We start from the raw sequence: 17,705 nt of genomic DNA on the forward strand, positions 1-17,705 counted from the left end.
GAAGAGAAGAGTCTGGGGATGTTAGGGACTCGGGGTGGAGTCCTGCCCTTCCAGGACATTCTCCTCCCTGCTTCTTGCTCAGTGTCTGTTGCCTTCCAAGGCTTCTCCACTAGGCAGGAGATGTGGCAACAGATAGATTTGTGTCATTCCAGCTTCACTTTCTCCCCAGGATTTTGATTATCCTAGGGGGCCACATGCATGCTTGGGACCATTTCTGGCATGAGCTCCATTGTTGGCTCAGCCTAGGTTACAGTCATGCATATCAGAGGTTGTGACGAGCAGGGCCATGAATAATCCCCAAAGCGAGGGGGTCTTTGGGCTTATTGCTGTGTGGGCCAGCCCATATTATCATACATTAAAAATGTATTTTCTAAATGTCCCATGTTGTCTTTACTTTCACAAGAGTCAGGAGGTGGGAGGCCTGGTTTTTCCTTATTTTCCCCGTGAGCTAACAGAGTGGCGGTACATTCGTAAAGAGGTGACTCTAAGGAATCCCAGGTCTCTGCTCCACTACAGCTGCTTCAGGGCAGGCCTTGGGGCTTTGGCTTGGCAGGACCGTTTCACCCAGGTGGATGCCCCTTCATACCTCCCGGCTTCCTGTGATAACTCCATGCCAACCATGCCAAGGCCAAAACTCACCACCAAATCTGAGAGCATCTGCTCTCTGCCTGAAAGAAGCCACTGCACTCTAAGCAATGGGTTCATACTTGTTTTAGCTTCATTTAAACATATAAGCAATGGTCCATTTTGAAAATTACTCATATATAGTTCTACCTTTGATGCCTTATAGTAAAAACAAATTTGACGAACTTTCCCTAATTTCTATTTCAACGACATGTGATATGTTTCCCCTTATCTTTGGAAATGACAATGCATGATTAGTGGTCCACGGATAAAGAATGAATGAGTGGGCACATGTTTTAAGCCTACTATGGCAATAATGTCAATGTATCCTCTCAAACAAGCACCAGATACAAGTCATCCATGGCCTCCAGTTCTGAGCATAGCTTGGGCGTTTGGTTCGGGAGGTAACAGTGGGACAAGCTCTGCCTGGATGCTGTCCATAGCTTCCAAGATTCCCCTGGGCAGCATTTTCAGTAGGAGGAGATAAATTGCAGGTCCCCATTCACATACCTTAGTGTGGATTCGTGCAGTGATGACCACAGTTTGGGAGAAAGAGGCTGGATTCAATCTACAACAGTGATTGGTTCGACTCTAACTGGGAGCTCCCAGCTCTCAAGAGCCTGTGTTCTTGGTAGAATGTGTTCCTGTCCATGTATAATAACCCTAAGCTCTCCTTAGATTTAAGTGGGTGGGTTTGTGGGTGACTGAAGTCCATTTCCGTTCTGCAGAGGCCTAAGGGGCCTGGGAAGATATTACCCCCTGGCCCGTTGTCCTCTTCCCACCATTTCCTTTTCATGTGCCCCCTCTCCTTCCCATTTGGCACCCCCAGGGCCCCACTAACCCATTAGGCTCTTTGGGCAAATTAGGAGATCATCCTCTGCCCTCAAAACACTATACATCTGTCAGAACACTGCCATGATAAAATTAAAAATCCCTGTGATAATTATGATATAAATGGTGTGCTAACCATATATCCTCCCTTCCCAAAGAGATGCTCAGAGCAGTTCTAGTGAGTTCTTCCAAATTGGTCTTTCTTCCTCAAAAGCTGCATGGTTTATTCACTGCCTTTGAGATCTGGCAGAGAGGGAGGAAGGAGACACAGGTGTCATCCACAGAGGGTGAACTTCCACTTTGTAACGGCAGACCGGTTTGCTCCCAGAAAATCAATATCTGCTTCCAATTTGGATCCTTTCCAATAAATCATAAACTTTCATGAGTCTTCGGGAACATTACTGTAGGGCTAAGTTGGTGGACAAATATTTGCTTTTTAAAGTTATTGCAATGAAAGCCTTAAATAGTGAAGAAATTTTCATTTTGAAAATGCAGACTGGCTTTAGCATGAATGTCAACACGGAGCATTTATGTAGCAATTTACAGTTTCTAGAACCTGGCAAGATTCATTACCCCATTTTACCCTCAAGAATTCTATGGGAAGTTAAGTCATCTTTACACAAACATGGAGTCTGAGATTATTAGGTGATAAGAAACTCAGTCAAGTTCACACAGCTATATAGAGGGCACAACTCATATCCCAGCTGTGTTTAAAATAGATAATTTATCATATACAAATGGTCCACTACATAGTCAAACGATTTCTATAGTGTGCAGTAAATAGCCACCCAGACTACACTCACACATCAAGAAATGTCCTCAACAACGCAGTTGACAGGATGATGCTTCCAGAATGGATTCTCTGCCAGTGAGTCCAAGATTCCTGTGTCCCACAGGTCCACAGAACAACTTCCCCATGCACCCCTGACCCCCATTCGAACCCATTAGAATTCACACACAAGGTTGCAATGGGCAAGGCACTTGGCAAGAGGAAAGTCTTCAGAATACACTTTCCAGCTTGGCGTGTACTTCCCACTCTCCTACCCTGAGGGCACCCGGCAGCAGACACCCTCAAGTGCTGAATCAGATGTGACTGAGCTTGGCACACAGTGAAGAGGCCCATGCGCTCCAGTGTGGCTCCTGATGGCCAACACCTCTGCTCCTTTGGAAAAGGGTGAGTAAGCACTTCTCAGAGAGTACATTTCTCTATCACTACAGGTCCACTTTGCCAAAGGGATGAAAGCCCTCTAGAATGGTGTTCTTCTTGTCCTGCGATCTCAGGGTCTCATAGGTGGGCACCATGGCATTCAGAGACAGACCTTATACTTCTGGTCAGTCTGCCCCTCTGGCTTTAATCTCCAGGGTCAGTGCATCTATTTATAACAAGAGATGTCATCTCAGGCGGTGCTGGCAATGCCATCTGATCCTTGGAAAACCAACATGTGTGCCATCTTACAGTTGGGTCCATAATGGTATTTCCTCTAGCTATATACTATGAGCTTGTATCACAGATACAGGAAGAGTAGAGAGTAGAATTAAGATTTAAAAACGATTTTAAAGAAAACCTAGGGAAAGAGGAAGAAAATGTGAAGGGGTTTGGCTCAGCAGAAAATCTCTTTGGCTGCTCTCAGGATCAGAGTCCTTACGCTCAAGGCTCAGGCCCAGGTGCATCTTGTCCCGGGAGATCTGTCAAGATCCGTGGCCCCTATTCTTTTGGGGAGAGCAGCCTTGTACCTCTTCGAAAGCACCCAGAATGTGGCTGAAAAGGGGGCTCCCCACCACTCAGAAGGCACGAGTGAAAATATAGAAATAAGGGCTTTGTCTCCAAGGCTTCATAAATCACTGGGTGGCAGGCATTAAATAGAACCTTGGAGGAGGATGCGGTGCTACAGCTTGTTCTCCTCGAAGAGGATCTGGGCGTAGACAGTGCTGGTGGGGGCGCCTTTGGCAGCCTGGTGGGGTTTGATCAGCTCCAGCTCGGCATAGGTTAAGTTTTCCTCAGCAATCTTTGGCTATAAAAGAAAAGAAAACACAATTCTAGCTGACCACAGGAGTTCTACATCACACATTCATTCATCAAGCATGCATGTTCATAGCATCTTGGGATTCAGAGAGAGATAAGTGCACAAGAAATTTAAGAGGCTACATAGTATCCAATAACATAATTAATAAGATAGATCTCATTGTCTTCCATAGAGCACTATGTCCTGCAGTGATATCCTGTGATTTGCTTTCAAGTTAACATGAAACACTCACTCACAAAAAAATGACTAAACACAAGGCTAAAAGAAAACTTTAATGATGAAGAGCAAAAACAATGTATCTAATGGTTTCTGACCAAAAGGGAAATAAAAAGGTGGAGATGGAAACAAAAAAAAATTCTAAAAATTAATAACAAAACTAGAATGCCACCACCTAGAAATTTTTGTAAATGACTTAGTATAAAACTATAATTTCAAAATATCTTGAAAATAATGCTAAGGAAAATATTCCTTGCCAGAACCTAAAGCCTACGTTTGAAGCAGTGCTGGGAGAAAACCATGGCCTGAAATACTTATGCTAAACAACACGAATTAAGTGGGTCAGGCCTCCAACGCAAGGAGTTAGAAAAAGAGGAACAAAATAAAGAACAGCAGAAGGAAGAACTTCATAGAAATAAACCCAGACTGCATAAATCACCAGTAAAACAGATAAACTGAAAAATAAATTAATCAAGATAAAAAGGAAAAAAGCATAAGTGAATAAAATAAAAATAAGAGATATAAGCTAAATGAAGGAAGTTTAAAAATTTTTAAAGAAGACTAGTTTGCTGAATATACTGAAAAAACTTCTAAATACAGGATAAAATGCATAATGTTCCAGAGAAATAGAAATTATAAACATTAACTCCAGGAAATCTGAATGTACCATCAAAAAGAAGGAAGGAAGGCAAGAGGGAGGGAAGAAGGAGGGAAGAAGGAATGAAGGAAGAAAGGAAGGAATAAAGGGAGGGAAGGAGGCAGGGGGGGAGGATATCATTTATTAACACGAATTTTAAGTTAAATTTACTCAGAGAGAATAAAGTATATCAAAAGATAGATAATCATATTCAAGTTTATTTTATTCCAGAAATGCAAAGATGGTTTGATATCAAAAAGTCTATTAATATAATTCATAATAGTAATAGATCAAAAGAGAAAAGGCATATGATTATAGATGCTAGAAAGGTACTTAATACAATTAAAAACACATTTTTGTTTAAAACAATTTTTGAATGAAGTAGGTGTAGACATATATTTTCTTAACATGATTAAAGAACAATATTAAAATAAAGAAAAATTGGTTATTCAAATCTAGCGATATTAAAAATTAAACCTAAAAGTTATTTTTCAATAGATGCTCTTGGAATACTTGGACAGCCATTTAAGAAAAATAAAATAAAATCACATCCTTATATCATTCTTCACCCCAGGTTAATTCCAAATGAATTAAAAATTTTAATGTGGAAAATAAACCTATAAAAGCACTAGAAAATAGGTGGGGAGTTTTTTAAAAATAGCCTCCAAGTATGGAAATTATTTTAACATATGACACAAGACCCAGGAGCAATGGAAAAAAAGATGTGTGTACATTTTCATGCTACACATGGCAAAACCATCTCTAAAAATCAAAAAACAACTGAAAAAATGAGGAAAATATTTACAGCTCATATTAAAGGACTTTGCGATTCAACAAAGATAATAAGCAAGTTTCCACTAGAAAATTCAGCAAAGGACAACAGACAGGCCCAGCAGTTCATGGGAAAGAAAAATGCAAGCATCTCGGACACAGATGAAATGATACTCACCCTCCCATAATCAGAAGACCGAGACTTAAAGTCACACTTAGATATCATTTATTTGTCTTTTAAGTTGCCAAACATTAAAAAAAAAAAAAAAGATTGACAAAACATAGAGGTTCTCTCCTTTACTATGAGTGGGAATCTTTCTTGGTACAAGCAAATAACTGTAAACACTTAAATAGGTATCAGCAGGAGATGGGAGCTTTCGTATAACGCAATATACGGTGCAGTCTTTTAGAACGAAGGAGGAGCTATATGTGTACTTTATATTTCACTATCATATCCTGTGTAAATACGTGTGTATGCATGTATGTAAGTAAATATGTGGGTACATATTTTACATACTTAGAAAATCCTGGGAACTCTTTTCATTCAGGAAATGGAGAGCATGTTAACCACAGGTCTTTCTAGGGAAGTAACCTGAACAGCTGCAGGGAGACTGAGCCTTCACTGTGTACATTTGTTGCTACCTTTTGGATTTTGTAATAGGCACACATATTTAAACAATGCATTAATTAATGTTAATCCATAATTAGAAAAATAAAAGTTGGTCATGAATTTAAAGTCGCACAGTCATTTTCATTTAAGCACCTCTGCTTTTTATAAGGATGTCAGACTTAGGGTTTTTTGGTTTTGGCTTTGGTTTTGTTGTTGTTTGATTTACTTTTTTAAAAAAGTTTGTATGCCTATTTCCTGGTTATCTGATGGAAATTCCAAACAACTAAACCATCTTCATTCAATTTAAGTTTCTTAAAAAGAATGCCAAAAGCAAAACACTTCTTTTCTTTTGAGATGATGCACCCTAAAAGGCACAGGAAGTAATAGACAAGGAGAGTTACAAAGAATTCCTTAAGCCAGCACCTCTGCTGGAGGCGACTGCCAAGCGACCTAGACAAATCGTCTAGCAATTTTTCAATTTCAAAGTTAAGATTATTTATAGGGATGAGAGCCTTCTGCTTGCCTTTTGACACCAAAAGTCTTTACATTGCTTCTTAGCCATCCATATCTTACAAGCAACAAAAACCCTGTTTATGTTCTCGCTTTTCGGTTTAATTACATTTCCCACTATAATGATTCCATTTAGAAATGCCATGTGTCTTCAAATAAGCCCACAAAACTCAACTCATGTAAATTTTAGCACCAAGATTTATGAAATCATATTGTCCAGGTGTTTTATTACATTACCTTGAAATTGCATTGTTTTCTAGTGTAGATTATCTGTTTATTCTTAAGTTATTCCATTACGTTTGGATATGAAAAATAACACTAGCTCTCTCAATACAGGTCACTAGGCTGGCTTGGCTGATGTGTTGTTTTCATACATTTTTATGATGTTCCTATAGTAAACATAATTTAATAAAGCCAAAGCACACTAAATAAATAATTGCATCTAGAAAAGCAATAAAAACAAATAAAATTAGTACTTTCATAAGTGGAAAAGGTACTTCAATTACTGCTACAAGCAACAACCCACCATAAAATGTGTAGAATCATTTCCCTTATGCATATTTCTGGAATATAATAATTTGATTGAAGATATGAGGCAGCTCACAGGAGGCTCAGAACTGTGAAGTGTAGTTTCCAAGATAAGATGTATAATATCAGTCCTTGGCATCTTTAAAGAACCTATTGTTTTTCTGGCATGCAGACTTGGCTATCACATCAGCCATGTGCCTAATTACATTTCCCAGCTTGTTTAACTGGAAATAAATTCTTAATGGCCAATGAAAGGGGCAAATGTATATTCCTCACTGGTTTTCACCAAACTACCTTTCTTCGCACTAATGTTTCAGTGGAAGGTTTAAGGTGCATCTGAGGAGAAGCTTAGAGAAAATTTCTGGCACATCAGTAAGAACAGGTAAACTAAAAAACTGGTGGTAAAACCAAGAGCCAGGAGCAGAAAGCAGTGGTTAAAGCAGGTGGTTGCAATGGGGCACAGCCTGACGAGGAGCCTGCTACAAAGCCCCACCTTTATTTCAGATGATACAAGTTTACTGCTATCTTCAGTAGACAAACCCAACCTGGATTGAAGCTAGGGAATCACTCCCAGCGTCTCTGAAAATGAATGAGGAAGCACTTCTGTTAATTTCCTTATAGCCACTGGCCCTCAAAATAACTCTCTTCAAGCCCCCACCCTACTCTGGGGGATGCAGGAAGTACAGAAGGTTGTGGAGTGTTAGTACAAATTGTGGAACTCAGGATAGAAGCTTCAACAGTGTTGAACTTGTTTGGAGGAACGGAGGCAAGATGGTGCACTTCCGGGTTCTTCATCCCCCCCCTCCCAACTCTTGGCGCGAAAATGCAGCTGGCGACCCGGGAAGGTGCAGACCAACTGGGCATGCGCCAGGTGACGTCAATCCGAAGAGACCAAGATTTACCTGGTCGCACCTGGGGAAGGCCCCTGACACGCCCATGCCCCACCTATTGCCCTCCCACTCCTAGAAAAGCCGCTCTCTGCCATTGAGCCACGTGGCCTTCCTGAGTCTCTCACTCCTGTCGGGATGTCGGGACAGCAGGAACTCTGTCCCAGAGCCCCACGGGGGACTCTGCCGGCCTCCTTCGCCAGAGGCCGACAGACTTCTCGCCCACACCTTAGGTTACCAAAATAAACTTGCAGTTTTGCTCCTACACTTGCCTACCCGCTGGTTCTTTTGCGCCCGCTGGGCTGTTCTTAGAAAAAAAACAAATCAGAACTGTCTATTCACAAACACTCTTATGACTGTAAATTCCATTGAAAATCTCAAGGAAACTGCCTGAAGGAGGAGTTCCAGGTCTCAGACCCGGATCGAGCTTTACATTTATATCCGGATGTTGTAATCACTGGAAAACAGGCAGCAAGAGTGAACCAACTGCTGCTGGGAAGTCCTGGCAGAATCCTTTAGAAAAAGCCCTAGAACTTTCTGCATATATGAGAAGCAACTTGGCCATTTCCTCTCTCCCAGGGTTGTTTGGTTTTCCTTTATTTTCCCTTTCACCTAACCTGTGGTGACTCCTGGTCAGATTCTCTTTCTATTCCTCAAATAAAGGCCTGGCATTTGTTGTATTCAGCTGCTTGGTATCTTGTGTGTCTAAAACCCATTGTGTCATGGACCCTTAGTCTCACTTTTTATATTAGAAAACTACCAGCCAGGGAGAAAACTACCAGCCAGTGAGAAACCACAAGTAAGTCTGGAGGGGATTCTATGAGCAAGAGGGGATGGGGGGTCAGATACAGGCAAGTACTGATGCATCAAAGGAAATCTGCAATAAAGGGAAATTCTTCTAACTCTCAGATCAATGAAAGTGTTCACGGAGAAGAAGCTAGGAGAGTGACTGAGGCTATCGTCCTGGGACTGACTGCAGATCATGGGTGCAGGAGGAATTTGGATCTTAGTTTAAAGGTCAGCTGTGTGACCTTGGGCCAGTTCCATCACTGGAGCTCAGAGATAATAATACCTACTTTGTTGGACGATTATGAGGATTGAAATGAGATCTACGTAATGTTTTGGCCCAGCCGCTGCCCCATAAAAGGTGCTAAACGTGTGTGCTGAACAAATCAGTGTTTCAGTGGCATCACCTCCTCTCTAGGGTCAACTAAAATAGCATGCATATGTGCACATTCTGAATGCTTCATGAGTTAACAAGAACTTTGTGAACTAAGTAGCCCTGGATATCTTTTGACAGGTAAGGAACAGATTCTAGGAAATTAGTTGTTATGGACTGAATCACGTTCACCAAATTTCCCGTGTTGAAGCCCTAACTCCCAAGACCTCAGAACATGACTCTATTTGCAGATGGGGTTTTTAAAGAGGTAATTAACTTAAAATGAGGCCATTAGGATGGGCCCTGATCCAATTTGATTGGTGTCCTTCTAAGAAGATGAGGACACAGACACACACGGAGGGAAGACCACACAGGGAGAAGGCGGCATCTTCAAGCCAAGGAGAGAGAGAGAGACCTTGGGAGAAACCAACCCTGCCAGCACCTTGAGCTCAGACATCCAGCCTCCACAACTGTGAGAGAATAAAGTCTGTTGTTTAAGCCGCCCTGACTGTGTGACTGCGGTATTTTGTTATGGCAGCCCTAGCAAATGAATACATAAGTCAAGATGAGAACAGAAGAGAATGGAAGAAGAGAAAATAGCCTTCTGAAGGGGAGATGAGAAGAACTACCTGATGGGGTGGGAAGATATAAGAGATTAAAGCATTTATGTCAGTAGCAGAGCACCCTCCCCAAGGCAAGGCAGGGGACAAAGGTCTAATACAGTTATCCCTGGTTCAGTGAGGAGCAGGACTGGAGGACAGAGGCTCTAGGACTTCCTCACACGGTACCCTGCCCCCCTACACACCTCCCATCCCCAGTTGCCTGGCCCGCCATGGCCAGGCCTTGGCCTTGACCTGGACTGCAACAGATCTAGCTGGGGTGCTGGCAGCCCATGCCCACCTCCAGCTTTCTGGAAAGGGTGCAATGGGGACTCAGGTGCTGCCATGCTGACTGGTATGAAGGGCAGCTGGCTCCAGCAGGGGAGGGAAGCTAACAGAGGGAAACCAGCCAGGTGTGGCTGCCTCCATCTGAGCAATGCGCCTGGCTGCCAGGTGACCGGCACACAGGCCAGCTGCAGGACATTCCTGCCCTCTGAACTGAACCCGGAGCCGAGACAGATCCTGCAGTCAGCTGAACACACAGAGGCTGTGAGTGCCGAGAGTCAGGTCATTTCTGTCGCCAAGCCCTGTGTGCCACCTGCCATTCTGCAGCTCTCTCTGAAGCCACTTTTCTTTTGTTACCATGTTTCATGCTGGGAATGTAAGGAGAAACAAAATGGCACCTCAGGAAGAGACTGGGCTGAGGTTTCGAGGTAGAAGACAGAAAAATCCCACAGGAAAGGCTCCTTGCCCTAGGGAAGCGATCATACTAGGTCTGTATGCTCAGACTTCCCTGGGCACGGCCTCACTTCTTCTAGGGAAAAACAAACTAGATCTTAAGACAGAGCGGCAACATGAATGAAAACCAAGCCAACCTGCTCAAGATGGCAGAGAAAACAGACCGAGGAGCCTAGTCTCTGCTGCCTCAATGAACCACTGGACTGGCCCTGGGCCTACCCAAGGTCTCCAGGTTTAAGTGACTGAGGTTGAAATTCACCCCATGCTCAGCTCTCCCAAGACATTCTGTGGAGCCAGAGTTGTTCCCACCATGATGGGGAGCTCTTCTTTAATATGTCTATTAAGATGGGTGCCTTTTTGTAACCTACCTAAAGGTGTCATATAGACGGGCAAGGGACCTGGCCTATGTCCAGATATCTCCCCCTAAAACACAAATAAAAACCAATCCGTTTCAAGATAAAGTGAAATACATAAAATAAACCAAGGCTTTGGGAATTCACACTCCCAGGGCTAAGCAGAGTGATCAGATGTTGGGAGGTGGTGGCATTTCATCTCTGGGTCCCACTCAGCCATGGTGACAGCCTGCTGCCTACTGCCCTCCAAGTGGAAAAAGAGAGCCCAGCCCATGGTGGGAGAGGATGGTGGGGCTCAGGATGTGGGTACTGACAGGGGCAGGACTGGGCCAGAAGATTTATTCCCTCATAGCAGAGGAACCCGCCGCTACCTGCCTCAGATGTTTCTGACCTGTCCTTTGAATATCAGAGGTTCTCTAACAATGAATGCCATAGGTTGCAAAGCCCTGAGGGAAGGGGTTTCTTTACACTGCACATCCTGTGACTGCTGAAAGTAACAAGGGTTATGCTATGGATGCAAAAGAACCACATGATCGGCTCAGTCCTCCTTCCAGGCTCCTCCCTGAAACTTCTCTAACAAGGAAGGAGAGTATAGGTTTCTGTTTAAGCTGATCCCCTCCACATGAAACTCTTGCCTGTCACACACAAGGTGGACCCCTACTCCTTCAAAACCCACCAGGCCCTCTGAAGGGCCTGACACTGATGCCATTGGCAGCCACATTCTCCTCCACTCATTGCACCTGTGATGTCCTCTGACCCTGCACAGTGAGCTACTTGGATTCTGTCTCACCCTCTCTAATGACCATGATCACCATCACAGAACTGCTCGCTGGCCAGTGAAGGAAGGCATTTTACAACAAACTAATGACGAACTCATTCATTTATATAAGTAACATCTGAGAATGTTCTAAGCATGCATGTTTCTGAGCTATGTTCTCAAATGGGTGCCAGACCCCCCACGCTGCAGGCATGTTCACCAACATATGTCCACAGACTCAGTCCTAGGATTACAGCTCCACTCACACCTCCTGCTGTGCCTCTGGTGACCTAATGGAGGTTTCTCAAAGTTTCATTTTATTTGTTTTAAATGACATGGGTAAAATGGACTTTTTAGGTGATCAGTTCTAAGAATTGTAGCACAGGTACAGATGTCTGTAACCACTGCCACAGTCAGGTCTCAGGACAGTTCCATCACCCCTGCATGCCACCCCACTGCAGTCCCACCTTCCCTCCAGCCCTGACCCCTGCCAATCACAGATCTGTTTTCTGCCACTATGCTTTTGTCTCTTAGACAAGGGGACGTACAAAGAATCATACAGTGTGTTACCTTCTGGGATTGGCTTTTTTTCACTGAGCTTAATTCCCTGAAGATTTATCCCAGTTGTTGCGAGCAATGACTGTCTGCTCCCCTCTGTTGGTAGAGTATTCCACATGCTGCAGCCAGCCATCCACTCACCTGCTGGATGACTTGTGGGTTGTTCCAAGTTTTTAGTGGTTATAGAGTTGTTACAAACATTCACATATAGGTTTTTGTGTGATGTTTTCATGCCTCTAGAGTAAATACCCAGGAGTGGGTTTGCTAGGCCACATGGTAAGTTATATTTAACTTTGTAAGAAACTGCCTATTTGTCCAGGCTGGACCATTTTGCCCTCCCACCTGCAAAGCATGAGTGTTTCCATTGCTCCACATCCTTGTCAGCACCGTTTTTTCTTGTAGCCATTGTTCTAGGTGTTAGTGGCGCAGTAATTACCTTTTCCTTATGCTTAAGGAACTTTCCAGTCCTAGACTTGAACTCAAGTGTTCCTGGATGGCTGCTGAGCCAAATTAAATTCTCACATAGCACAGCTTCCTCTCAGAAGCATTAGGAAAGGTTTAAAATGCAGTGATGAACCTTCCTGGACTCTGGGCATCACAAAGTGAGTTTGCAAGTTTCAGAGCTTGCAATGGCCTATCTAGCCTTCTGTTCTGCTAACGATGAGATACTATAACAGCAGGTAGCAGCCTCTGGGCTGAATCTCCCACCTCTAATGCAAGCCCCCTTTCCCCCAGTTTGAGGGTGATAATCATGGGGAAGAGCTATTTTACTTGGCTAATGCGAGAAAAGTCAACCTCAAGGAATTCTGAGGTTGTGCACCTTTCTGGAAGATAACACACTTTAAGTTCTTAATGGGTAGTTTCTGAGTATTTCATTTTGTAGGTGTCTTTCCATAATTCAAGCTGGAAGTTAACATTCTTACTAAGAGAGAGAGGTTTAGTATTCTCTTATGCAGACTCCTGCAAAACAACACTTTTTCACAGAGATCACAGTTAGATGTGTAACTTGAATTAAGTCACAGGAATGAAAGAAAAATGCAATTGCAGCCTCTGCAAGTTCTCTCAATGTCAAAAGTTCAATTGGGTAATACCATTATCACAGCAACAGATCAATAACTGGGACATGGAATGTTTATGCTAACGTCACCTAAGAGTTTAAAAATGTGACTGCAGCTCCACAGAGCTGCACTATCAGGAATCTATTTACCCATGAGAGAATTACAAATTATCAGGAGCAGACTTCCTCTTCTCCCTGCAAGATAAGTGCTCATTTTTTATTCAACAGAGTAACTGGTAAAACAAACTCTCCCCTAACAGCAACCACTGCACACATAAATACGGCTACCAAGGAGCTTGAGGCTGTGCATTCAGAAAGCTCGATTTGACAGAGGGTCCTCAATGGGTCTCCATAGGACCCAACTCAGGAGAGAAAAGTATGCTGTGAAGCCTATCAGTCCTACTATCATCAACATGCCTTGGCTATCAGCTTGACTTAATCTCAAGGACCATGGGTGTTGATTGGCAAATTTATTTAAACCTATTATGAAAAGAGAATATAGAGTTCTATGATGTATATGTTAAATAAAAATAAAGAAACAAAAGAAATGCCTTTCCAAGACAAAGGACATAATCCAGAAGTGGCTTTGGGAGGCAGCAGAATGTGGTGGCTGAGAATCGGTCCTTCTGAGGATGGAACTCAGAAAACGCTAACTAATTTTCACCATCTCACTCCATTCTCATGCCAGCCCTGCGAGGCGGGGCTGGTGATTATGGAGTTTGGATTACAGGTGGTGTCTGGATTCAGAGCCAGTCAGTCCTTCCCAGATGCTCGTGGGCAGTCCCAGGCATTGCAAGTGCACGTTCAGAGGCAGTGTCTATGCTCTGATGTGAATGCCTCGTATCCAGGTGAGCAGACAGGCAGACAGCAGTCCCTTCCCAAGAAGTAGGCCTGGGATGCCAACAGGGAAAATAGTGAACATCCCCTGGCATAAAATGTTTGAGGTTTTGGAACAGTCCCTCACCATTCAGCAGGCAGTATGAGCTCCAACTAAAGGGGAAGTTGGGGTAGAAGGGAACTGGCCCCATCCTCATCAGAGGCAGGAGCCCTGGCTTGGTTGGTACTGACAGGGGCAGGACTGGGCCAGAAGATTTATTCCCTCATAGCAGAGGAACCCGCCGCTACCTGCCTCAGATGTTTCTGACCTGTTCTTTGAAAATCAGAGGTTCTCTAACAATGAATGCCATAGGTCGCAAAGCCCTGAGGGAAGGGGTTTCTTTACATTACACATCCTGTGACTGCTGAAAGTACCAAGGGTTACGCTATGGATGCAAAAGAGCCACATGATCGGCTCAGTCCTCCTTCCAGGCTCCTCCTGGAGCCTGGAGTCCTCCTGGAGAAACTGAGGACTTGAGGCCACAGAACCCAAGACTTCCCAAAGATAGAAACATGGAGCTGTCCCTGGTGGGAGAGGGTGATGGAGGGGAAGGAAAGAATCTCACTGGAACGCCTCCAGGGGACCCTGCACCCCTCTCCACAGCCTCACCTCCAGGTTCCCAGTGCACCTCTGGGTGGCATGGGATGCAGGCCACAAGACTGCAAGGCTCTGTTTGGGCCAGGCTGTGTGTGGGGTGGCAGCAGACCCCTGGGCGGAGCTGTCTGCTGGATAGGTGAAAATATGAGGCTGAGTGTCCAAGGGCTACTGGAGATGTCCAGGGGCATTTTCAGAGGTAATCGTTAGAGCCATCACCAGGTCTACTCTCACCATCTCCTTGGAGTGGAGGCCACTGGTCCACTGGGACCTCTGGCTCTAGCAGCATAACTCATAGTAGATCTTCAGTCAGACGTGACGGTTGGAATCCAGTTGCACTCCCAAATCTAGCATTCTGTTGTGACGGCTGACTCAGGTGTGCCTTGACCCAGGGTCCAGAGACACATGGGGCCTAGGCACTCTCGGAGACACCAAACGCCCCACCTACTCTGCAGCTTCAGGTACAAATGAGCCTTGAGATCATATCTGGCCAGATTCCTCCTCTACCCCACCTCTGCATGGTCACCCAGGGACTGAGAGCCAGTCACCCAGCATGCTCTAGGACAGTGGGAGGAATGGAAAAGGTCTGGAGCTCAGGAGAGAAGTCCTAGATGGATATGAAGATGTGCAAGTCCTCTCCACGTTTGGTGACACTTTGGGTTGGACAAACTCACTCAGAAATCATGAGCAGAGCAAATTCGCCTCAGGTCCTTGAGTCTAAAAAGTACACAGGATGTTCAGCAAAGTGCGTCCTCAGAATGGATTTGACATGACAGAAAGTCACCACCTAACTGCTCTGAGGACAGGCAGAGGTGACCTTTTTGGGAGCCTGCTAAGTCTGGCATAGAAAGGCCCAAGGCCAAATCTTACTGGTTCAAGTTTCTACAAGTTATCAGACAGATAGATGCCTGTCAATTTCACCAACATATGTTTTGGAAGCTAAAATGTGATTATAGATGGTGCTCTTGGGCAGAGTCCTCATACCTGGAACTTTCAAAGTCTCACAGCAACCGCTCCATGGTCTAACATGGTCATTCATTTCTTCTCCCCTGTGGACCATAGATGTTTGAATTCCCAGCTGACTTTCAAAGTACTGTTATTGGCAGTACTGTTCAAGAGGATGCTTTTGCTTAGAAAAAAGGGAGCCTTTGGTTATCTACTTCAACATAGATGTTCATGCTGAGAATTTGCAAACTTGAACACACTCAATATTCTGATCAACCGCAGTCTTTAACACTCTCCTAGACCCATCTAATTGTGCCAGGGCCTGCTTAGGAACATGTGCTCTCAGAGACAGGAAGACTGCCATTCACTAGCTGTGTAAACTTGGACAGGTACTTAACCTCTTTGTTCCTCCATTTCCTTATCTACAAAGTGGAACTCATAATAGTAACTATCCTATAGAGTTATTTTGAGGATTAAATGCATTAAAACATGTAATATGCTTGGAGAAATGCTATACAAGTGTTTGATTATTACTGTTGCTACTATTTGCATTATAGATGATGAGCAAGTATTGTTTAAACAGTCTGTTGCTTTGAAATATTTAGAGGTAGAAAGAAGAAAACACTTTGAGATATTTTGGAAAGTACTATGTGCTAAACGCACTGTGTCTCAGAGCAGGGCCAAACACATCTGGCTATTTTATATATTTTTTTTTTGGTAGGAAAGATAATCCTTCTAAATAATAAGTCAAACCATGTCACTCACTGCTCTGCACACAGTTCTCCAGTTGTTTCTCATCATATTCTGAATCCAGAATTCTTATCAGGACATCAGCATGGATAAGGGTCTTAATCCTTCATGACTTTGTCCTGTGCCTGCCTCTGACCTTGGCTTGCTCCACATATCCCTCTTGCTGACCAGGGCTCCAGTCGCATGGATCTCTATGTGTTTCCTGGACACACCCCGGATGGCACTGTTCATTCAGGGTCCACTTCAGGACCTTTGCCCAGGCTGTGTTCTCAACCCAACCTGAGATGTTCTCCCCACAGAGCCATGTGTCTCATTCTCTCACTCTCAGGTCTCTGCTTAACTATGATGTCCTCCCCATTGAATGCAGTCCCCCACCCCCAGCTCCCCTTGCCCTGTTGTGCTGCCCTCAGAGCACAGATCACTCCTTGGCATTACAAGGTATCATCCATTTGGTAGCCTTCTGTCTTCCTCCACTAAAGAATGTGACAATAGCACCTAATATTTACTTAGTACAACAACTAGTCTATGTGGAAGGTACCCTTATTATCACCCTCATTCGACATGTACAGAGATGAAGGTGGAGAAGTGGCGAGAATGCAGCCAGCAGCTAGTGAGCAGCAGGGCTGGTGTAGAGCCGGCCTCTGACCACACCACCGGGCTCCCCAAAGGCAGTGACTGTCGCTTATTTACTGCTGCAACCAGGACCACGTGGATAAGTGTAGACAACAGGTTTGACAGGAAAGAAAGCTCTGATGTGAGCAGTATTTTCCAATTTTCGTGTGTGACTACCCTTACCACAGCTAATTTCAAGGTGCCAATGTATGTGCCCTCTTTAGTGGATGAGAGAGGCTTAAGGATGCTGCTGGCTGCAACCTCAGCTCCTAGGAAGACATCTGACTCAGGCAGCCATTTTTGAATGAATGAATGAAAAAAACAAAATGAAAGAAAACTAGTCTGATACTGTCTTTTAGCACCCCCACCCCAATCTGCCTGGCCTCAGGAATGTAGACAGGGACACTCTCCTCTTTCCAGTGAAACTCTTCTTTCTTTTAGCTTCTCTAGGGGTTCCATGACAACACTCTACCAAGAAGTAGAACACTTGGGTTCTACTGCTTGGAGTCATCTAAAATCTCCACATGGCTTTTAACTTACTAGTTTAAAATATAGGTAGATATACGTAGATGATTGATCACTAGAGAGAGAGAGAGAAAGAGAGAGAGGATATCTTCCAATCTTCCACTGGGTAGGGTGTGAGAAAGTGGCCACTGATTCTTTTTTCTTTTTTCTTTTTTTTTTTTTTTTGTGGGAGAATATAAAATAGGAAAACACTTTTGGAAGTTAATTGGGCAGACTGTATCAAAATTAAAAATGAGGCTATACTTTCACATAATGATCCCACTTCTAAAAATCTCTCCTGGCCGGGCGCGGTGGCTCATGCCTGTAATCCCAGCACTTTGGGAGGCCGAGGTGGGTGGATCACGAGGTCAGGAGATCGAGACCATCCTGTGAATGGTGAAATCCTGTCTCTACTAAAAATATAAAAAATTAGCCGGGCGTGGTGGCGGGCGCCTGTAGTCCCAGCTACTCGGGAGGCTGAGGTGGGAGAATGGCGTGAACCCGGGAGGCGGAGCTTGCAGTGAGCCGAGATCATGCCACTGCACTCCAGCCCGGGCAACAGAG

General features: G+C 44.1%; 1 protein-coding gene across 1 annotated transcript in view; it reads right to left on the reverse strand.

Annotated features, from left to right (window-relative positions):
- Positions 1 to 1,652: 1,652 nt before the first annotated feature.
- VSTM4 (V-set and transmembrane domain containing 4) overlaps positions 1,653 to 17,705 on the reverse strand; it is a 92,599-nt gene continuing 76,546 nt past the window's right edge. The window contains exon 8 of the mRNA XM_023230193.1: positions 1,653 to 3,467. Coding sequence (XP_023085961.1) covers positions 3,342 to 3,467 — 126 coding nt within the window. The 3' untranslated portion in view covers positions 1,653 to 3,341. The remainder of the gene's footprint in view (positions 3,468 to 17,705) is intronic.

Source organism: Piliocolobus tephrosceles, chromosome 9 (genome assembly GCF_002776525.5).
Source record: "Piliocolobus tephrosceles isolate RC106 chromosome 9, ASM277652v3, whole genome shotgun sequence".
NCBI lineage: Eukaryota > Metazoa > Chordata > Mammalia > Primates > Cercopithecidae > Piliocolobus > Piliocolobus tephrosceles.